General features: G+C 28.6%; 2 protein-coding genes across 4 annotated transcripts in view; one reads left to right on the top strand and one right to left on the bottom strand.

Moving 5' to 3' along the window:
- LOC100210139 (synaptotagmin-2) overlaps positions 1-5,541 on the bottom strand; it is a 41,145-nt gene extending 35,604 nt beyond the window's left edge. For 2 of the 3 annotated variants that reach the window (XM_065818433.1, XM_065818431.1), the window contains exon 1: positions 1,459-1,633. Coding sequence is in view for 1 of the 3 variants with exons in the window: in XM_065818430.1 (XP_065674502.1) it covers positions 5,425-5,444 (20 nt within the window). In the remaining 2 variants the exon portion in view is untranslated. Of the gene's footprint in view, positions 1-1,458; positions 1,634-5,424 lie in introns of those variants that run through there. The other variant, XM_065818430.1, reaches the window with a different exon arrangement.
- Positions 5,542-12,773: 7,232 nt separating this feature from the next.
- LOC136091100 (uncharacterized) lies at positions 12,774-13,658 on the top strand. The gene has a single exon (XM_065818088.1). It carries the CDS (start codon positions 12,774-12,776, stop codon positions 13,656-13,658), a length of 885 nt encoding a protein of 294 aa, XP_065674160.1.
- The last annotated feature ends 10,517 nt before the right edge of the window (positions 13,659-24,175 follow it).

The following is a 24,175-nucleotide window of genomic DNA, read 5'->3' as shown; positions in this document are numbered from 1 at the left end:
TCATCTTGCTTTCCTGATTCATATAATTTGCAATCTTTTAAATCGTCCGTCAATCGTTATCTTGCTCTACAATCTTCATCTTTTCTCTTTCAGTAACTTCCAACTTTAATTAGTTTAATTAGCCTTGTTGGAAGCGAAGATGTTTAAAAAAAAAAAATACTTTATATAAGAGGGAATTGTGCCCTGTAATTTGCGAAACTTCATAAACTTGTGAAGAAATAAACGATATTATTTTCAAGCTCTTATCAAAACTTCCTTCTTGTTGATCTATAGATCCTTTTTACAATTTTTCCATTCTAGTGATTTAATGAACAATAAAATCATCAACTGATTCTAAAACTTTCAAAAATGGCTTTCTCTTTGTTATATGTTCAACGCTGATCTTTACATTTAAACAATCAAAAAATATATTCATCATAACTATATCCATCATAACAAGTTTCCTCAGCTCTAGCTGCTTCTGTTAACAGTTAAAAAGAAGTGATTCGGGTCGCACTATAAACAGTTTTGTGAAACCAGCTTTTTTTGATAAAAAAAAAAGTTATGTTTATTGTGCCTTCTTAAAGTTGAGCAACACCATATTGAAGTTGAGTAACCACATATTGCACAATTTTTATCAGGCATATTAAGAAAAAGTATTTTAAATAAAAACACAAAAACCACTTGGTAAAATAACAGGAAAACGCTAAGAACAACCATCTTTCTGTGCAGGTTCGGATGTCCGAAAACGAGAACAAACATCATGAAAGAGTTAAAACAATACGCTTTTGTTCGCTTCCAAACTCTTTCTTATAACTATGACAATCATTAAATGACATTAATTCGAGATTTTTCGAGAATATCGAGATAATTCGAGGAAGTTAATAAAAAAACTGCTATAGATTTTTTTTATTTTTTGTTTTCTGTTTATCTATCGAGCCCGTACAGTGGGGGGTCGTTGGGTGTATCAACCCCATTTTTTACCAAATTCTCTTTGTTTCACGCAAGTTTTATCATAAAAATCATTTGATTTTTATTTGTTTATTTATTTGCAAGGTTTTTATTTTTCTAAACTGCCCTTTTTTTAAAAAAAAGAGTCCTCCCCTGCTTCCTTCCCTGAAAATTTTCTTGGTACGGGTCTGAGTATTGAAAGGAAAAAAAAAAAATACTCTAGAATTATATATTTTTTTAATTTTATCATACTTTTTTCTTTATCCGATCTATTTTAAAATGTTTTGCAATACTTTAATTTTACTCTCTTTAGTTCGCGTCTGAATTAAGTTTGAACAACATTCATTTAAAATAAAACATAATAAATGCGCCAATTATAGAAACCATACGCACCGATCGCGTAGAATATACGCCAGACAGGTACAGTATCTACGTTAACTGATGTCGAGCATAAAAATTTCAGCAGTTTTATAACTTTTATAACAAATGGATTTTTTTTCTTAAATAAAACAGATGAAACATACTTACAATTTGTTTTAATATCGTTTCATATTGGTAATATCTTTTTTTACAACAGACATTGTTTTACAACAACTTCTTTAATATTTAAAAAAAAAGCATAAATAAAATCAAGAAATGAATGCACAAAAATCAATTATTCGACATACTCAACAATTGAAAGCAACCAATGGATTTTGTTTATACCAATATGTTTAACTTTTTCATTAAAAACAAGATTAAAATTCTGGTATTAAAGTTTAAGAAGATAATAGAAAACAATACGAATAATAATGAAAGGTAATCTTAAACGGTTTGAGTAATTTCTAATATAAAACATAAAAATATTTAAAGATTTAAAGAAAAAAAATAAATAAAAAAGATAATTTGTTGAGAAAACACAAATAAGTTTGATAAAAATTTACTCTTACAATTTAACTACAGTAACCGTTCGGAGCAGTTCTTTACCGGTCAGTTACAGTAACCGTCCGAAGTTGGAACAACTTCGGACGCTTTTTTTTTACCGGTCAGTTAAGGTGGCACTCTAGTATTATTTTGGTAAGAAGAAATAACACTAATAAACGATTTGATAAACTCCAAGGAACTACTAAGAATCCAGGAAAGTAGTTGTAATGTATGTGGTACAAAACTTTCACTTTATCACAAACAAACGTTTAGCGTTTTCTTTGTTTTTTCAAATTTTGCAGTAGCTGTGCTATTAAACAAACAATTTCCAATTTAAATAAGTTGTTGTGTTCAGTAATATGGCATTCAGTAAGATTGGCCAGGTATGAGAAGTAATGTTAACTTTTACCTCCATAATAAACATGCCACAACCAAATATCAATGTAAACCTTTAGCTGTAGTATTAGAACCTTATAATTCTGTAAATCAGATGTAAATAAAGTACAAAAAAATGCTGCAATGGAAGTTACGAGATTCATAAAGGTTGGCTCTAATGTTACTTATTGTGGTGTATTAATTGATCATATCTATTTATAAATAGATGACCTTACAGTAAATTATTATTATAAAATATTCTCTTGTTACTACCAACTTAGTTAGTTAAAAGCGAGTATATGTTGCGAAACTTTCATTGAAGATTTTGTATTGACTTTAATAGAAATTTGAAATTAAATAGATTATTATTAGTACAAATTATCCACTTAAATTAAAACGTTATATTTTTGTATCTATTCTATAAGATTATATCATTAATTAATACTAATAATTAAAACTAATACATTCATACTGAAAATAAAACACATTTTGCTTTCTCTAAGGCTGGACTTTAAATCCATAAAATTGGATAGTACTATAAATTAAATCCATAAAATTGAAAAATGAAAATCTATTTAAACTTTAAATTATTTTTTTATTGCTTTAAATAGTTTTGGATATGAAATAATTGCAAAGTTCCTATATAAAAATAGTGGGAATTTTTTAAAAATATTAGACTAGAAGGGTGAGATGAGGATTATATAAATAATCCTCACCCCAATAAAGGTTTTAAAATGTCAAGAGCAACAGCCTTAACCTCTCCACCTTTATCTAATGCACAATAAAACCTATTGGTTATTACTGTTAGCAAATCAGCTGTAGAAGGAGAAGATCAAAACCCATATTGATGGTCAGAAAGTAAGTTATTAGATTCAAGATAAGAAATTAAGCATTTGTTAATTAGAGATTCAAAATCCTTGCTTATGATAGGAAGAGGACTAATGGGACGGTAGTTAGACGAATCAGATCGCTCTCCAGAATTTGTGAAGATAGGGATAACAGATGCCGCTTTCCAGCAGGCTGGAAAACAAGACTCTGATAAGCACTTGTTGAATAGTTTTGAGAGTATAGACGACAGCTCCGGGGAACACTTCTGCAAGTCAATAACAGGTATTTTTTTCCGGGCCATAAGCTGTAGAAGAGTCTGGGAAAGAAATTACTTTAGATACAGTTGCTGGAGTGATACGAATGTCAAGCAATGAATCAACCTGCTTGTTGGGAATATCAGGTAGAACGCAACTAGTGGAATCAAGAGATGATATTGATGAAAAGTTTTTAGCGAACAATTCAGCTTTGTCTTTAGGTGAGGTGACAAAGTCTGAACCATACAAGAGAGGTGGAATTATAGATTGGCCCTTATTATTAATACTATTAAAGATTCTCCAGAAGTCGCGAGAGCCTAATTTTTGAGATGAGATACGAGATTTCATGACCTGAGAATAGCTGGCTTTAGCGTTAGACAAAACCTTTTTACAATGGTTTATTTATGCTAGTAATAATTAGTAATTTATGCTAGTAATAATTAGAATATGTTATGCAAAGTTCGGACCAAAACTTTCACAAAAACTATTTATCTGATTTGCCATTTCTTTCGGGTTGTGTAAAAAAAGTCACTATTGGTTATTACAGCTTAGGTTTGTTGTATGTTTAATCTTATGATTGCCAGTAATTTCATTTAAAACTTGCCGTGTGCGCTCAGAGTTTAGTTTAAACTTCTTTAGTAAGTCTGAGTAGTATTTTTATTTCTTTGACTTTCAAAATGCTTAAAGTAATTTCTATAAACCGCCTTATTTCTATATGTTTTGTGTACTATAAGTATCTAATATACAGTTTTTGTTTAACCTTTGAAGATTTTATGAGTTCTTTAATAATCCATAGTGACTGAAAATTTGCATCATACACTTTAAAGAATGTTTTATAAAAAGAGTTATAAATCCTCTAATGGATTGTTTACAAATTATGCTACGCTAAATTTATTTAAATATATGGTATAAGATGATTTGCTCTTATGCCCGGCGAGTACCTTTGATATTGAAGTAATATTTTAATTTTTGGTTTATTAAAAATTAAAGATTCTGCGAATAAAAAACTTGTGATCTTTTTTGTTTTTGCTTTTCAACGTTGCGCATTTTTACTGGCAATCATGTAGTTAACCCTAATTATGCAATTTACATGATATATGCGTTTTACGTAATAAAAAGCTTAAATTTATGTCACCAGTTACGAAGTTTAATATCTTTTAATATATCTCTATTGTACTTTTTTTTTATATATAATATCGGTAATTAAATAGAGTTTAAAACAACCTTTTATTCACCATCTAGTAAATAAAAGATTGTTTTCAAGGTTTGGCAGATGCATCAGGCCGGGTGAATAAAAAAAAGCATTTGCTTTTACTCAGCGTTTTTTGAATAAAATTTTTAGCGATTTTGCTCAAAATTTTATTCACGTAAAACTGAGTAATTAGAATTATTCTGTTTTCCGGATAACGTACAAATCCGGCATGGATTATAAATGTGACACCTCTAATGTATACAATTGATGTATAAAATGCAATTTACTAATATATTTCACAATTTACCAATATATTTTGTGGGCTTTTTCAGGTTTTCAATTTTCCAGAAAATGAAGAGTAAAAAAATAAAATAGCATTGCTATGCCAAGCCAATAAAAATAAGCAAAAAATAAAAAAGATCACAAGGTTTTTCTTTGCAGAGTATTTAACTTTTCAGCATTTTTTGGAGTAAATTGCAAAAATCATTACTCAGCATTTTTTGGAGTAAATTGCTCAGCTTTACGTAAATAAAAGTTTGAATCAACTCTCTAAAAAATTCATTTGCATAAAGCTAAGCAATTACTCCAACAAAGCTGAGTAAAAGCAATTCCTTTTTTTTATTCACCCGGCCTATTATTTTTTGTGGGTTTGAGATATCTAACTTCAACATATTATATATCAAATGAAAGATCTATAAATAATCTATGTTAGCATGTTGCTTTCATTAGTTATTATTATATTTTAGCATTGATACTTTTATATTGAATTCTTGATGTGAAAACTACTTATTTATTTCTAGGTTCGTTTACATTGAAAATCATATGTTAATCGTAATGTAAAATTAATTAAAATAATATTTAAAATCTATTTTAAAAATTTAGTTAATAATTAAAATTATTACGCCGTAAAATATCATTAAAAATAAATAAAAAGATTTATACTTATCGATCTTTTGAATCATTTTTCTTTTGAGTCCATTCACGGATGATTAGTTGATCGTGCGAGAAAAATGCATACTTTTCTCATTCTCTTTTTTTGAATATTTTTTATTTTAATTTTTTCTTATTTGGATGGTTTTGTAACAAAAATCATCATATTTACATAAATGTTCTTTCTTTTTAGTTTTCCATATCTTTTCATAACTTCTATCTTTAGAATCAAAGAGTTTTCAACAATTGTTCTATTTTTTCTTTAACATTTCTTCAGTTTTGTGCACCGATCAATTTTAGCAATTTTGATTCCCAAAGATTCAACTCTTTTTCTTCTCATCTTGTTGGGTTATTTCTTCTTGAATGGTCCTCTATTTTTCTTAGCTTATTGTCTATTTTATTTACTAGGTTTTTATCTTTTACTTTTTTTGTCACTCGATTTGTTTTTTTGCTAGTTTTGCTATTTCCAATTTTGATTTTGTCTAATTCTTCGTTCAGATTGATAAAATTTCTAATTTTGATTTTGTCTAATTCTTCGTTCAGATTGATAAAATTTCTAATTTTTTAAAAATATGTTTCTAAAAACGATGTCTTTTGATTAAAAGTATCTAAATCATTAGTAACAATAATATTTTTATTAAGTTGTTTATAATGTCTGCTTCAAGTTTATCAAATCTTCCGGATTAAAAAATATTTTGCATTTTAAATTATTATTCAACAATTATTAGCATGCAAAATATTTTTCCTGTTTTTTTAACAACTTATGATTTTCTTTTATTGTTATTTTTTTACACTTTTAAGTAGTAAATTAATTATTTGTTCTATACTTTCCATAATAAGATCTATTTTTAAATTAATTTTTACGACTAATTTTTTCAAGATACGTCCGATCACTTGCGTATTATACTTGCGTAAGTGATAATCCCATTAAAATATAGATCCATATATGAAAAAACTAGATATAATTGGAAGGTATAAATATAATTCTGTTAAAATCTTAAATGTTTCGAAGTACAGCAAAAGCTACTCTTAGTTCCTAATTCCCTTAACTTAACTCCTAGTTCCTAATTTCCTTAATTTAACTCCTAGTTCCTAATTCCCTTAACTTAACTCCTAGTTCCTAATTCCCTTAACTTAACTCCTAGTTCCTAATTCCCTTAACTTATTCCTTCTTTATTATTCCAAGAGAAACCAACATGTATTTAACAAAATAAATTAAACTTGTTCTGTCGTCTTTTTTGGACAACAAATGACGTCATATATTACTCTTTCAACTGAAAACCCACTAGTAGGCACTTCTGTCACTCGACTAGTTGAACACTCTTTTTTGTAATTCATTTGTAATTGCTATAAGTTATATGCTGGCCTATAAATATAAGATGATAAAAACATTTGACCTTTTTTCTTTTGTTACTATTATGTTTTTAATTTTTTTAGATTTAAAAAAAAAATAGTCAAAATTGAAAGTTAAAGTTTGTTGAAACGTACATATTTATGTTTAAAACCCTCTAAACTAAAAAAATAATTTTACTTATTTACTTATTTTTTATTTATTTTCAAAAACACAAAATGTAACCACAGAAATGTTGAAAAACTTTTAAATAATAAAAAAATTTGTTTCGGATAGGATTTATGTATAGCCAATGAGACTGAGTAATTGCCAAATGATAATAACAAAAAAGTGTGATTTTTCTATTCGAATTTTATAACTCTAAGATATGACAACCAATGTAACAAACTAATGACAACCATTGTAACAAACAATAAACCAGATGGTAAAACTTAACTCTGCTGTGATTCTCCTATGATAGATTTTTTTAAACAGTTTTAAAATTTACCTAGTAATATCAAGTAAATATTATTAACTTGATATAAGTTTTTTTCAAATTAAGTTCCTATTAATTCTGTCATATAAGAAGAAAAATATTTTTAAAAATAACTTAATTTCTTTTCAGAACTTAACCTTTATTATTCCCATATGTATATATATTGTATACATCACGAAAACATTTTCATAGCTAGCTCAAATAACTTGCAACACTCTCAAAATAAAAGCAATTGTGAGCAAGAGCTGATTTAAATTGCTTTTGGTAATGTATAGTGATAAAAAATTACGAAGCATTGTAGTATAATAAGCTATAAGAAAAATTTATAACCTGATGTTCACAAGTGTGTTTTGATATAGTAAACTGATTATAAAAAAGAATAACTATTAATTTACCATACCTTTAAGAAAAACTAAGTGTAAAAAGGTAGAAATAACAAAAATTGCAAACATACAAGTTCATGTTGTTGTTTGTTTCAATTTCAAAAGTCAATACATATAAAGCACATGTTTGTTGATATATAGCTTTTACCCTGAACAAAATATTGGTTATTGTATTCTATAATTGGTAAAAAATGTTTACCCTTTAATAGCAACTGATGGTAAATAATATCAAATAAAGCAACAAAGTTTGATAAATTTTACATTTATTATGCTATCAATTTATTTTACATTATATACTCCTCGAAGAAAAAGAAAAAAATGAAAAAAACACGTTTTTTCATTTTTCTAGAGCAGAAATATTTATCTTTCATATTTCCAAATTTTATGAATAGTTTTATTATGTAATCAGACCAATTTCTGTGAATACCCCTTGTATAATAATATAAATAGAGACGTGTCATGTTTTATCTTGAAGTAATGTTAATAAATTTTTTTAAAAAACTTCTTCAAATGTTAAAGCTTGTTTTGATGAAGTTTATTTTATTAAAATAATTGCCATAATTCACCTTCATTTGGTTAAGTTTTTTAACTTCAATACTCTTTTCTAGCTTGTAATATCAACGCTTATATGTAACTGTACAAAAGAATTGTTCAGTAAAAAAACAAGTATCGTTTTTTTTGTTAAATTTTCCAAAAGATTATTAGTATACACTTTTTATCCTATTTATATGTAAGTTAAAATAGCCGACAAAACTTTTTAAAACTTTTCTCAAAGTGTTTGAAGGTTTATTTTAATGATGTTTTATTAAAGTCAAGTAAAGAAAAGTATTGAAATACTTATCAGCCTTTTCAAAATTTAGGTTAAACAGTAACTTCTTCAGAGTTTGTAGATTTACATGGAACATGTAAGCTAGTTTGGTAAAACATCTGCAAAAATTTTCTATTTCCTAAGATTTAAATGTTTGAATATTTATAATTAGCAAGTTGGTATAAAGATGCAGTAATGAGCTTAGAACAATCTCTGTCTCAGCTTAAAATTTATACTTTGCATACTTTAAGTACTTTACCAGTAATCTGGTGCAACTGCATATAAACTTTGTACTGAGCATGCTTTATAGAACATGGACATTACATTTGACAAGAAACACATTTAGAAATCTTGCAAAATTGCGCACATGCAAATTCAAGTTAAATATTTCAAGAGTTTATACTTACAAAGCTGATTTGATAATAACAAAAATAATGATAGCATGACAACTGATTTTGTTCTTTTTTTAAATAATTTTATTGTACTTTTTAATTACTCTTCTTTTATTGAAACGTTTGATTTTAACCACTTAGATTGGTTCTTTAAAATCTTTTTTTTCAATTATTACAATACAAAAAATGCCACAATCATTTGCCGTAATCCACTTTTATTTGGGTAATTTATTCGACTTCAATACTTTTTCTTGCTTTTAATGTCAGTGTTTATATGTAACTGTACAAAAAATTACTGTTCAGTAGACAAACATATAAATTTCACTTCTTTTGTTAAATTTTTAAATAATGTTTTATAAGTTAATGTAGCCTGCCAAAATTTTTCTAAATTTTTAAAAAGTGTTAAATGGTTTATGACGATATTTTATTAGAGTTATGTAATAAAAAAATATATCAGTCTCCTCAAAACTATGGTTGAAACAAAACATGAAAACAAAATCTCCTCAGAGTTCATATATTGACATGGAACATGTAAACTAGTTTTGCAATCAGTACAAATTTTCTTTATTTAAAAACTTTAATGTTCAACTCTTTACAATTAACATATAAATCAATTTATAAATAAAGTTCTTCCCCAATATTTTGGTAAAACTGCATATAATCTTTATATGCAAATGTACTTCATAAGTAGTCTCAATATGCAAATGCACTTCACAAGTAGTCTCGTACAACTGTATATACAGTTGTATATATATAGACTTTGTATTTGAGTATGCTTCAGGCCAAGAGCATATTTTACAAGAAATACATTTATAAATCTTTTCGAATTTACTTCAACACATACATTTTTTTTCCATTTCTTTAAATTAACAACAGATAAACCTACATCACGAAGGTAAACTTTATTGAAGTTTTGAGATTTTTACGAGTGAAAATTCTCTTGTACAAATAGATTTTGATACCTTTTAAATACTTTGAAGAGTACTAAAATAAAATTAATTTCCTTTGTTGATAGTAACACAAAACTTGTATTGATAAACTTAGTTTATTTCTGAATTAATTCTGAATTGTTCCTTCATTTAAACCTTTTCATATTGATGATCTTCGCAGTCTAATAAGTTCACTTACTTCTCTCCCTATTGTGTTTGGTATTTCAGAATCTAAATTACAGATTAATGATTCTAACATAACTGATATAAATATAAATAGCTATACTATCGAACATTGTCCAACTGAAGCCAAAAAAGGAGGTGCTCTTCTATACTTGCAATCCAACATAAACTACAATGTTCTACAAGATCTTACAATATACGTCAATTTGACCAGCTAAAACATATAATAGACGGTCAATTGCTTTTTTTGGCCGGTCAATTTTTTTTAGTTTAAATTTTCAACTTTGTAATGAAGTGCTTTATAATTGGACTTTTTAAATAAAAAAAGTAATTAGTGCTTTAAAACTAAGAAATTAGCATTACTTTCAAAACATTAGTTTTAAATAAAGCGATTCTTTTTATAAAGCGGAAACTCGCAAATAAAGTGAATACTAATGATTAATTTAACAACCCGCTGAAGTAAATGTTTAAAAGAACTTTAGTGCACGGAGATTTTCATTCAATTAAAAACGGAGATTTTTTACTTTATTAAAAAAAGAGATTAGATTAAATCCAAGTAGTTTGATATTGATATAAAATACTAAAACAATTTTATTAAATTTATTTCTCTAATTTTTAAAATCTCTCAAATTTGAAACAATTTTGAAACACGTGATATCGATGTGATAGTCTGATAGACCCAATCAAGAAGAAACTCAAACAGTTCTTTGCTTATGAGCGGATGCTGTTTCAAAAAGAATTAAAACATGTCTGGTTTTAAAAAGAAAGATTCTGGTTGTCAAGTAAGAAAGAATGCTGCTCAAAGAACTGCGAATGAGGAAAAGAACAAACGCACTCTTCAAGACTGTGGTATTACAGTTACAAAAAAAGGAGAAGATGAAAGTCCTACTGCTTCAAACTCTTTCCTGCCAAGTCAATCGATTCAAGTAGTAAATAGTTTTCCCCGTGAAAGGATATTTTCCCATTTGATTAATTCAATGTTATATAAATTTTTAACTTATTTTTATAGATTGGAACTGAAAACGATGTCACTGACATTTCTGAAAGCTCGGGAGAGCCCCTATCAAAAATCGGAATGGTAGCTGTGAATGAAGAGAATATTTTGGTAAGTTCTACCTCTTTAAAAGAAATGATGTTAATAAACTTTTAAGCTAATAAAATAAGATTTTTTAAAATTTATTCTCAGGTGTTGCCAACAGAAGAACCCATCGCTACCATTCCTTCCAATGATCCTGCTTTGTGGGCAGCACATCTTTCTAAAGTGGAAAGAGATTCTGTGCTTCTACAGGGGCTTCCTCGAAATCCTTCAGCTTTCCCGAAAGATTCTAATAAGAAGAAGGTTTCTGAATCAATTATCTACGAAACTTCTCTCAACGGGGAGAAGACATGCCGAGATTGGCTGGTCTGGAGTGTATCTAAGAAATCATTTATTTGCTTTCCGTGTTCTCTGTTTGGAAGCAAACAATCTTTTGGGATCGGACACCAGTCGCACCTTCTAAGATGGAATGATGGAATAAGCTGCAACTGGCACAAGCTACCTGAGAAAGTCAAAAGTCACCAGAATAACGCCCAGCATCGAAACTTTTACATAGAATGGAAAACGGCGCTAGAAAGCTTAGAAAATCAAAGCGGAATAGATGCAGCTCTTGAAAACTCGATAAGAAATGAAGCAGCCAGGTGGCGTGAAATTCTACGATGCATCTTAAATGTTACTCTTTTTTTAGCGTCACGAAACCTTAGTTTCAAACCTTAGTTATCTTTAAATCTATTTAGCTTATATTTATAAGATTAACTAGATATTTTGGAAATCATTAAATAAAACAAATCCTTCTTTATTCTTTTAAATAAATATGTTATAATATTCATAAATCATAATATAAAAATCATCATAGAATCATCATAAAATAAAACAAATGCTTCTTTATTGTTTTAAATAAATCTGTCTTATTATTATAATTTTTAGGTTCATCAAAAATGATTGGAGAAGACGACAATGGCAACTTTCTAGCTACCCTAGAGCTCTTGGCCAAGCACAACAAGACTCTCCAACTACACTTAGAAGAAGTTTCCCGCTGCCAACAAGAAGGTAACAAAATGAATGCCCATTACTTGGGCTGGAGCACTCAAAATGAATTCATCAAAGAGTGCGGAGGAATCGTTCACGGTGCCATCATCAACGAAGCTCATATGGCCATCTACTATTCCATTCTTGTGGACGGGACTCCGGAGATCTCTCACACCGAGCAAATCACCTTTGTTCTACGCTTTGTATACTTTGGTACTGACAAAAGATGGACCGTGAAGGAGCGCTTTCTGAGGGTCGAGAATCTTAAAAAAAAGATAGGTGCTGACATTGCCAAGCTTATTATGGACGTCTTAGAACAAAATGGAATCGATCTCAAAAACTGCAGAGGTCAAGGATATGACAATGGAGCGAACATGTCCGGTATATACAAAGGAGTACAGGCGATTATACTGCAAAAAAATCCTCAAGCTCTCTATATGCCATGCAGCGCTCATAGTCTCAACCTTGCGGTGTTCATTCTGCTGAATCTTCGGTTGAAGTCAAGAACTACTTTGGCCGAGTCCAGTCACTTTACAATCTTTTTAGTGGAAGCCCTAGTCGGTGGAAAGTCTTGATTGAAACCACTGGTTTGTCCCTTCATCAAACGTCGCAAACCAGATGGAGTGCGCGAATCGAGGCCGTGAAGCCGTTAGTCAAGCGATCCAGGGAAGTCCTTGAATCTTTGAAAAAGCTCCGCGATTTTGATCTAACAGCTGATCAATTGAATGAAGTAAAATCTCTGGAGAAGTGGATTCATTCATTCGAGTTCATTGAAATGACAACCTTTTGGTATAAAACTCTTCAATCAATCAACTACGTGAGACTTGCACTCCAATCAGAAAATATCTCCTTGGACGACGAGAAGAATCTCATTAAAACTCTTATTGAAGATCTAAATCGACTGAGATCATCTTGGACCAGCATCCTTAATGAGGCACGTTTGATAGCATCTGGTCTTGCTTCTTTTGGTTTTCAATCAGAATTTGTGAAGAAGAGGACGAAAAAAAGGAAGACCTTTCACGAAGAGGTGAGGAACACCGCTCATTTCCATGACAACGAAGCAAAAGAGTTTGAGGTGAGCGTATTTAATACCGCTCTTGATACTCTTCAGCAGGTCAGCGATAGATTCCAAGCTGCTAAGAAGACGACGAATATGTTTTCGTTCTTGTGGTCATTGAAATCTCTTGTTATGTTAAATGAAGAAGAATCAGAAGAAAGTGTTGAAGCACCTATCCAATTGGAGGAGAAATGCAAGGTCTTGGCACAAATCTACGCGACCGATGTTGAGGAAGAGAAATTTATTGAAGAGGTCCGCCACCTCGATGCTCTGAAGCGATCCAATCTTTTTGGTCCAAAAGAATCTCTCACTTCCATGACGTTATTGAATGGAATATACCAGAAAGGTCTTCAGCCGCTCTTCGAATCAGTCTGCATTTTGCTGCGCATCTTCAACACCATCCCTGTTTCTGTTGCGGAAGGCGAGAGATCTTTTAGTAAGCTTGCTCTAGTTAAGACAGCTTTAAGGTCTACAATGAGTCAAGAACGACTCACGAATCTTCTGGTTATTTCCATTGAGCATGATCTTGCCAAAAAGTTGTGCTACGGTGAAGTGATTTCCAAATTCGCCATGAGTAAAGCTCGAAAGATCAATTTCCTCTGAAGTTGAAACAACAATGGCTGTTGTATTCTAGACAAATTTTTGCTCCTTACATCCAATAGTGTTTAATGATTGTCTTTGGTCTGTTTCTACCATGTTCTAGTGTCGACTTCATCATTTTATGTATGAGTGTATAACCAAGTCAAAAGACCATTGCAATTATCTAGAAATAAACATTACAAATCTTCATTAGTTAAAATTAAAAAATTCTATATTCTTTTATCCTCTTTGATTTGTTATCAAATGGGTTATTATATGTATGGAATTATGGATGTATATATATATATATATATATATATATATATATATATATATATATATATATATATATATATATATATATATATATATTAATGTGTGAGTGTATGTGTGTATGTATTTATATATGTATGTATGTGTTCATGTGTTCATATATATATATATATATATATATATATATATATATATATATATATATATATATATATATATATATATATATATATATATATATATATACATATATATATATTTTTTGTAACAATAACTTTTATTATTATTATTACTATTATTATTGTTAAATTTTGATAAATACTAGTGTTGTTCATCATTGTTTTATATCATTATATAAATATATTCCTAATAACTACTAGTGTCATTCATATTTTATTATTATTAATATCAATTTAATTTGTATTTACTTTATATTATTATAATATCTGTTATTATTAATGTTATTTTATATTATTACTAATATTATTACTAACCTGTTATTATTACTGAAATTACTTTAATTCATAGTTATTATTCATATTATTGTTGTTTGTATTATTTTTGTGGTTAACATCGTTATAAAACTTTTACAGTTACTATTATTTCTTCCTTTTCTTACAATTATCACCTTTTATCTGACTTTACTTTTCTTTTTATTATCACTATTTAATATTATTAAATTTGATAGGTGTTTACTTGAGGTTAGTATCATTACTATTTGTAAATATCCTTGATGTAAGATCTTTATTCAGAATAAATTTGATTTGATTTGATTTATAATTACTATGAAATTTATTTCGATAATCTGTTTAAATTCTGAATATATTTTTCAACAAATGCGCACTTGCCTCTCTTTCAAAATCAGCGAATCAGATTGCTCATAATTCTGTCTATTCTGAGCCTGTATAGGGTTTCAAAATATGCACCCGGCTTGCGTTGAGTCAACCCCAAAAAACAGTATAAAAATAACAAAAAAAACAAAAAGCAAACGAGTAGTTTTCAATGTACATATGGATGGTTAAGCGCCATATCAGCCAATACAAAGAAGTTGAAAAAAATTAGTTTATATTAAAAAATGATTTATGTAGTGTTTCTTAGCAAACACCAAAATACTATAATTAAAATTTTTAAGTGCACTAAACTGCAATTACTTTATATTTTTTCGGTTTAGTGGCATTTGTGAAAGACTTTTAAACTTTGCGTAAAATAATCTCATTTCAACATATTCGATGTATTGGCTGGTTTGGCGTTAAGTCATCGTTGTATAGGCTGGTTTGGCGTTAAGTCATGGCGTTTATTACTGCATTATGTTTCACGAAAATGCGTTAACCAACACCCAAGCTGTTTTAAGAAAAGTTCAATTCAACAAAATTTATTGAGGTTAGCATTTTTGCAACCAGATGGCACTACAGTACTGATGTTGGTTAGAACATTTTCATTCAATACAGGAACGATCCTCAAGAAGTCAAATATGGTTCTAACCTCAACTTGAAAAACGTGGTTTAGCGCTTTTTCGCAAAACACTGTCCGATTCACCTTGGTTATTTATTGCGAACAGTTCAAAACAACTCAGACTAACAACCTAAATCTTTATTTAATAAGTTTAGAATACCTTGATTTCGGGTACAACAAGCACATAAAGCTCAATGTATAGAACACAACTGTTTAAAAATATATTTTACTTGTAATATATATTTTGTTATATTTTTCTTTTAATATATATTCTGTTATACTTTAATTGTAATATGGTGGATTCCATAGTTACTGATGTAACGTTTGCAAGTTTCATACCTAATTTAAATACTTTCCATTTATATTAGATCCTTATAATAAAAGTCAAAATGTATTTATATATATAGGTAATATTGGTTTATATATAAAATTTCTAGACCATTCGTATTTATCTTCAAGTAGAAAAGTAAATGTTCGTTACTGACGTAACGCTGCGATCTGCTATTTTTCCTATATTAACATTTGACTTCAAGTTTCTCTGAAAGTTGAAAAGAAAAATAACTGAAAAATTACTTTGAATTAAGACTCATTTATGTATATGATTTGTTGTGCATATAAGCTCTATAGATATATTAATTCCCTTTGCAGAAGATATTATTCTGATATTATTATTCATTAATTACTGACGTTACGTTAAGTTACTGACGTAACGCTCTAACTCAGAGAATCATAGTTGTTTAAAAACATGATAATTTAGTCAAGTTTGATTTTATTTTTAAATAGCATTTATTATTGATAAAATTGATATATTAAAGATATTATATAATTCCAGTAAACCTTGGGGCGTAGCCTGTGGACGCCAAATGAAAAGGCGCTTAAACGTCAAAGATTTTTTTTTTTTAAATTAAATTTCTTGTTATTAGAGTTTTAAATAAAAATTCTAATAACAAAAAATAACTATTCGGTTGCTTTAACTTTAATTTTAAAATTTGGCAAATATTTGTGTGACTCCTTTATAAGTACTTCGAGAGTAAAGGCCGTAAAACGCTGTCATATTGACCAGAAATAACTACACCAAACAACCCAAAAATGAAAATTCCAATTTTGTTTTCTTATTCTCTTTCCACCTTAATCACAGTTTCATAATATAAACTTTAGTTAGTTAATAAGCAAATAGATATTTTAAATCAAACAAGGTGCAATTTTTTTGCCAATAATTTCCTCAATAACTTTTTTTTTTTGGTAATAATTTGAACTTCGAAATATTTTTGAACTTCGTAATGGTTTTGATGAAGAAATTAATTTTGACTATCCAATCTCTTCATTGCGTTTTTTAATTTCATCAACATCAACCAAATAACCTTGACATCTATATTTTCTGCTGCCTTTGCAAATTGGGATGCTGTTGTTACTTCAATATTTTGAGCCAAAATTCTGGATTTTATAAGTCTTTTAACAAATCCTCCAATTCCGTCAACAACGGATTTGCCGTGCATGGGTGCAAAAAAATTCCATCTTGTATCGTTTTAATTTTCATCTTGTATCGTTTTTGTAACATATTTAAAGACTCCATTATATACTTATTTTTGAACTGAGATGTTGCATTATCACTCCAAAATGTAACTTGTTGGACAGTTTCTGGCAGCTGCTCCATAATGACATCAATAGACGGAATCACGGTTTCTTTTGAATGTTTTTGATAGTCCAATGCAATTGCAAGTGACTGCAAATGACACCGAAGATATACAACTGAGGTGAAGATTGAAATTGGAGTCTGGCCGTAATGAGCGTTTTGTGGTTCGTTTTGTTGTATACATATATCAATCATTTGACGATATAGTTTAGCTTGATTAATTTTTATATAAGCGTGATCCAAAAAATCAAGATCTAGTTCGTATAATTCATATTATCATTTATCGGCCCAGACTTAGAGACTTTCTCAATATTGTAATAAACATTAGGACAATTCTTTTTTGATTCAGTTTTAACCCATTTTTCCCAAGTTACTTGATTATTTAAACTCTCAATTTCATATTCCAATATTTGTTAAGGGCATCCATACAATATTCGCAATGGTTCATGAAACACTCAATAAGCGAATTCTCGCATGTGAAGTTTAAGTGCATGTCATTGTCTGTCAACAAATAATCAAATAAGGATGTGACTTTTTTAAAGTTACTAATTTAAAACGCATATTTTCAGGAATAGCGCAAATACAAACATTATGTGGTACTTTAGTGATTGATAAAACATTACATGGTCTGAAGTAAAAAAAGTTTGTTAATCCAATAATAATACTTGGATTCTGTTATTTAAACATTCCATAAACTTCCTTTATAGGGTAGATCATATGTTTAACACTAAGTTTTTTTTTAATTCCGCCTTCACAAGCTTCAACAAAGTCTGATATGTTTGGTGATGTTGTACTTATATCATCACTTAGATAGAAACTTAGCGCTAATTTTATGGTATCATTTGATATACTTTTACAGTTGCTGCGATTTAACTGAAACGGTTGATTTTCAGCTAATAATGTTTTCAAAATGGAAGTATTTTGTTCTGGAGATCCAACTAAGGCATTTTTTACTTTTTTCAATAACTTACCTTTGACTTGAAGACAAGAAAAAGGACTTGTATTATTTGTTGATCGCGCAGCAATTCTCTTCTTCTCTTTATATTTCTTTTGCTTTTCGCTATTTTTTGTATTTCTTATTTTCTTTGCTCATCATTGCAGTAGCGTAGCTAAAAGTTTCGGGCTCATAGGCAAGATCACCTGAGGGGCCCCCTTAAGGTAAATTTATTATATAAAAAAAGTAAATTCCGTAAATATATTATGAATTTAGTAGTTTATTATTATTACAGAAAAGAACACAGTATGAAAAACATTTACAAAGTACATAATATTAAAAAACTTTTTTTTTAGCTTTTGCATTTACAAAGATATTCACAACTTCTTTAACATCCATTGTTGATGCTGTTTTATGCTCTATGGCTAGTAATGCAAGATGATGTAGTCTGATTTGAGTGGTTGCATTTCTTTTATAATCTTTAATTATTTTTGATTTATTAAAACTTCTCTCCACACTTGCAACCGTTACGGGTAATGTAAAAAATATAAGAACTGTCATGTAAATTTCGTAAAAATCACTTTCCAATACACTATATTTGGTTGTCATTATTTCAGCTAGCTGTTTAATTGTCATTGTATGGTTTAAATCTAATTTTAATAATGTGGTAAGTTGGATAAATTGATTAGCTAGGTTGGATGTAAATACTTTTGGATATTTGCTGCAAAGTGTACCACAAGCTTTTACCATATTTTGTTGCGACATCGTAAATATATTCTTAAGTTCAAGAAATGCAAAATAATGGTTGATAGTTCTCATACCGGTGAAACGTTTATCGATTTGGACAATTATTTTGTCAAGTGTATAATAAAAAACATTTACCTTGAATATTTCTTCACTATTACTAAAACGATAATCTGATGATAATTCATCAAAATGACGTTTAACAAATCTTCGTCGTTTACACGTAAAACGCGGATCAACTTTCCACAAGTTTGCTAGCACTTTAGCTTCCATTTTAAATTCTTCATATGAGTCTCGAAATATTTTTAGTTTAATATTTAAATTTTCTAATGCAGAAACTGCCGTACTTAAATCCACATCTTTTTTTTGTAAAATTTTAGATACATAATTGATTTCAGTCATGATTTTAAATAAAAATACAGTAATAAATACAAACTCAAAATTTTCGATTTGTTTTTTAATATTGGCTGCTTCATTTCTTTCATTCACCTTATTTGATTGCAGTATTATTTTTGTAACTGCTTTTAAAATTTCAACGAAACGAACTTTAATAGCTGCTATAGATTGTATTCTCCCTGACCAACGCGTAGGGTTAAGTTCTTTTAAAGTTTTTTCCGATTCCCCAGAAAACTGTGACAGCAGATCCCACCGATTGATACTGTTTCCAAAGAAAGAATATATATTTTGAAGTGTGGTATATAATGACATTACACCATGGCAGCCAGATACGCTATCTTTACCAACTAAATTCAAGTTGTGACTGTTACAGTGGGCATATTTAGCATTTGGTTGCATTTGTTTAATTTTAGACTGTAGCCCATTGTAAGTTCCACTCATAACACTGGCACCATCATAACCTTGACCATAGCACTTTTTAATTGGAATATTTAATTCACTAAGTATATGCAGAACCTTATAAGAAATTCCTTTGGCTGAATGATCCGTTAATTCAAAAAATCCTAAGATTCAATAATATTAAAATGTATCGCTTTTTCGTTTTCGCTGCGATCTATGTGTACATGTCTTGTAACAATGCTCAATTGATCTTTCTTAGTGATATCTTGTGTCGTATCTAACATTAAAGAATAAAATGGCGATGTATTGATTTTCGTAGTTAGTTCTTCCAATAATCTTACTCCCAAAATTATTATTAATTCATTTTGTATATCTGGACTAAGATGCGTAATGGATCCGGAAGGCATTGAAATAATTTGTTTCATACATCATCATAATGAGCAAATAGTTCTACTAGCGACAAAAAATTTCCGTTATAATCTCCTGTAAATCCTTTTCGATGGCCGCGAAAGGCTAAAGAATTTTTGGCGAGCATAAGCGTTATACGAATTAAACGCTCTAATGTCATTTTCTAAAAGGTTGCTTTATAACGTAACTGTTCCTCTTGTGTTTCATCAATTGTCTGATTAGTTTTCCATAGTTCATATACTGCACAAGCATTACCATGAGCTTGTGAAGAGGTATGGGAACTTATACGTGTAGATAAATTTTTCCAATCTTTCAGACCAGTTTTCCATTGGGTATTTTGATTTGAAAATAACCAGCATGGCTCACAGTAGACAGCATCTAAAAGTATGGAATAACATAGTCAAACACGTGTTACTGGACCATATTTTGATGTGTAGTAATAATAAGTTTCACTAAAACTCCTGTTCTGTTGATTATAATCTTTGGGAAATGGTCCTTTTGGCCGATGCGGCGGAATACGTACTAATAAACGTTTTTCGTCATCACATATAATTTGATTTAAATATTTACTCAAATCATTAGTTGGTGCTATAAGGTGAATATTAGTTTCTACTACTGTTTCTTTATTTGCTCCTTCAATTTGTATTGCATTTTCAGTATCAGTATCAGTAGTCTGCGATTCTTCAGTTTTCGGAAATTCATTTATATCCGCAGAATATATATTATCAGATTGGTGAATATCATTTTTACTTTTTTAAAAAAATATATCGAGCTTGGGCAATTTTTGCGATTCTTTTTTCTTTCTAATTTTACGCTTTTCAACGCCACTTTTAACTTTAGATGTAGACCCTTAAAAAAAAAAAATACATAAATTTTATAAATGTCAAAAACACGTATTGTTGAGGTAATCCAATAAATTAATTGAGTTCAAACAATGTTCTTGACATTAACACATAGGTATATGTTGACATAATGATCCATTTGAAAGACCTCTAAATATTATATATATTAAACCCGTTTTTTAAAACGGGCTAGCACACTAGTAATATATTAAAAATGAAATAATGCAATAGTGTTTGCTTACCTTCGGTAATAAGAAAAAAATATACATGTATATTAATATACAGATGACTAAATAAACAACGTAGAAGTTCACAAATATAAAAAACGATGACTTAATTAAACACAAATCTATACTCTTTAAAGATTCTCATTGAACTACAATAGTTTATAAATATTTTAGCGCAAAATATTACAAACGTGACTTAGATAACAAAAATTCAAATTTAAAAAAAAAACTTGCCACCTTTATTGCAAATATCAACATCTCAATTTCGATTTATGAATTTTGAGTAATGTCGACGTTTGGGCCCCTTTTTCGTTGGGCCCTTAGGCTGTGCCTACTCTTGCTATAGGGTAGCTACGCGCCTGCATCATTCAGTGAAATTTTTAATCCTTGTTGATAAGTTTTTGAATAACCTGCATTAAGAGTTTTGTTTTGCTCTGGATTCCGTTTCCTCCATTTTGCAGACTTTTCTTTTGGTGTCTTACTATATGATAAAAGCAAAATTACTTTTTTTATACTATTTATGTATAACTTGAGCGACTTGATTATTAAACAATTAAAAAATAAAACTCACGGCATGATTATTTAATTTTTCAAAAGTAAATCTAATGCTTGCAAGTACAATTTTTAAATTATGAAAAAATAAAAATTCTGAGGTAATGTAATTTATTGCTATTTAAAGTTGCGTTACGTCAATAACATCGTTTTAATCACGTTTTTAAAGGAGTTACTGACGTAACGCAACTTTAAATATAAAATTTAGAATCAATATTTCTTTAATAGAAAAAAAATTTTTATTAAAAAAATTTTAAAAATTTAAATTTTTTACTGTTAGAATCGAGTTTTTATATATTTTTTCTTACTGACGTAACGCATATTTTTTCACTATTTTCGTCAAATATTTTAATTAATTATTTACTTTTGGTTTAAAATCTTTTTCCTTTCCTTTCCCTTCCAAAAAACTTTTCCCGTATCAAAAAACTTTTGAACTTTTGAAACTTCTCCCGTATCAAAAAACTTTTGAAAAATTACAATCACATATACTTAAAGTATAACATTATTAAATGTACTTTATTGATTTCAGAAAATAAGAAAATTTCTGAGTTTTGGCAGCGTGAAGGTGTCTCAGCTAAATTTTTAATTTATATTTATATCAATTTTAGAACATATAAAGTATATATCATAATAATCCATAGGCATAAAAAGTCAAAGAAAGATTTTTTAAATCACGACTTTTTCAAAGTTTTTATGGAATGCATCATATATATTTTGTTATATTTTACTTATAATATATTTTATGAGTTAATATCAGAAAAAAAGTTAATATCAGAAAAAAATTGAAAAAGTAAATAAAAATTTTTTAGATTTGAAAAGTAAATTATGCTGATTCACGAACACAAATACCTTAAGATTGCAAGAACATTTAAGTAAAAAACTTGCAAAATTTTAGTGTAAAATAAATAATAAATATATTTTTTATGTTAGTTTCAGTCATTAGAATAAGAATAATGAATATATCCTGAAAGTTTGAAGCTAAAAGAATGATTTTTATTGAGATATTTATGTTTTCCTACAACTGCTCATCGAAAAAAATGAAATTGAGAAATTGAGATAAAAGTTTAAAATTAAAAAACATATATACTACTCATATAAATTAGGCTTGTAGCAACCAGGGGGGCAGCAAGGGCACTTGCCCTCCCCCAAAAAAAAAAATTATTTCAAATAAATGATTTTTAAAGAGTTTTTTAAAACTATTTCATGGCCCCTAAATGCAGCATTGCCCCCCCCCCCTAATATAATTTTTGTTCCTACGGACCTGTAAATTACTAAAACCACCGGCACAAAAGTTTCTTTTCAGTTTCTTTATTCAATTTTTGTCCAAAAAATATTTTTAAATAGATCTTCATTTTTTAGCTTCATATTTCTTATTCTTCCAAATTTTTTCTAATCGTATTAACTTACAGTGTGGAGTCTTTATTAAACCAACATAAGTTCTAAACAACTTTGAAGTGGCAACAAGGTTTAATTCAAAAAAATACTGAAAGTGACTAGTAAAACTGTCATCAGTTTAACCATCCTATTATTCCTTATTTATGTAGCGAGATAATGCTACAATTACAATTTTATATAAGAAAATTCTCAACGCTACCATATATCATTAATAGATACACCACAATTAATATCATTTAAGTTAAGTTCTTATAAAATTCTCATAACTTCCATTGCAGCATTTCTCGTACTTTATTTGGAAACTGATTTATAAGTATTTATAAAGATCTAATAATGTAACAAAATATATATGTATATACTTTAATAAATATAAAAACATCTTAGACATAAAAATACAAAAATATACAAGCCACTACATAAGACAAGGGTTCTTACTGAGTAGTTTTGAGTAAATTGACATCAAAAGTTGTTATGTTTCTACCATAAAAATTTATTAGTATCAATCGATAATATTTTTCACCCATAAGCATTTGCCTTTAGTATTAATATTTGTAACTAAAAAATGTTTCACTCTTCATTGAAAAATAAATACCCCTAAAATGCAGTTAGAACTTTGTCATAATGAAATAATCATATCTTCACTATGACAAGGTCTTAACTGCAGTTATATAGATAGTTAGAAACATTTTAGCTACTTTAATGTTTTGTGATTGAAGTAGTTGACTACTTTTAAATTTTGTAACTGAAACAATAGTATAATAAACGATAATTACCCTATTATCTTATAAGATTCTACTGTTATATTATATTTAATAATCATTACATCATGGCTTAAAAGTTAAAAGCTTTTCATAGCATCCAACCATCTCATTGATGAAAACCACTGGTTAGTAATCTTGGTCCTTAAGACGAGCACAAAAAAATACAGCTTTAAATTGTGCATGTTTAAATCTTTGGTTTAACATTCAAAACTCTAATTGGCATTTTTTCTGTTAGTTTTTTTCATTAAATTTGACTTTAGCACAAGTCATATGTTCATTTCAATCATGGATAGATAATTTTAGCACTGCAATATTAGAAAAAGGGACTAATTTGTGATTAAACAGCTTTGCTGTTAAACAATAGTCTTTGAAGTCTTGTGGATTTACTTGAATAGTATATTAATAATAATAAGGATTTTTTCCGTAAACTTATTTAAGGGTCCTTATCAATCCAATTGGAATATCAAAACCAGCTATCATTGTGAACTTTTCAATTTAATTATGCGCATGATCCACTTTCTGGAT

This window comes from Hydra vulgaris, chromosome 14 (assembly GCF_038396675.1).
Source record: "Hydra vulgaris chromosome 14, alternate assembly HydraT2T_AEP".
Classification (NCBI taxonomy): domain Eukaryota; kingdom Metazoa; phylum Cnidaria; class Hydrozoa; order Anthoathecata; family Hydridae; genus Hydra; species Hydra vulgaris.
This window is presented reverse-complemented; position numbering and strand designations above follow the sequence as displayed.

Bases quoted from the DNA above. Each gene is read 5' to 3' on its own strand.
- LOC136091100 (XM_065818088.1), top strand. From the start codon at position 12,774: ATGACAACCTTTTGGTATAAAACTCTTCAATCAATCAACTACGTGAGA.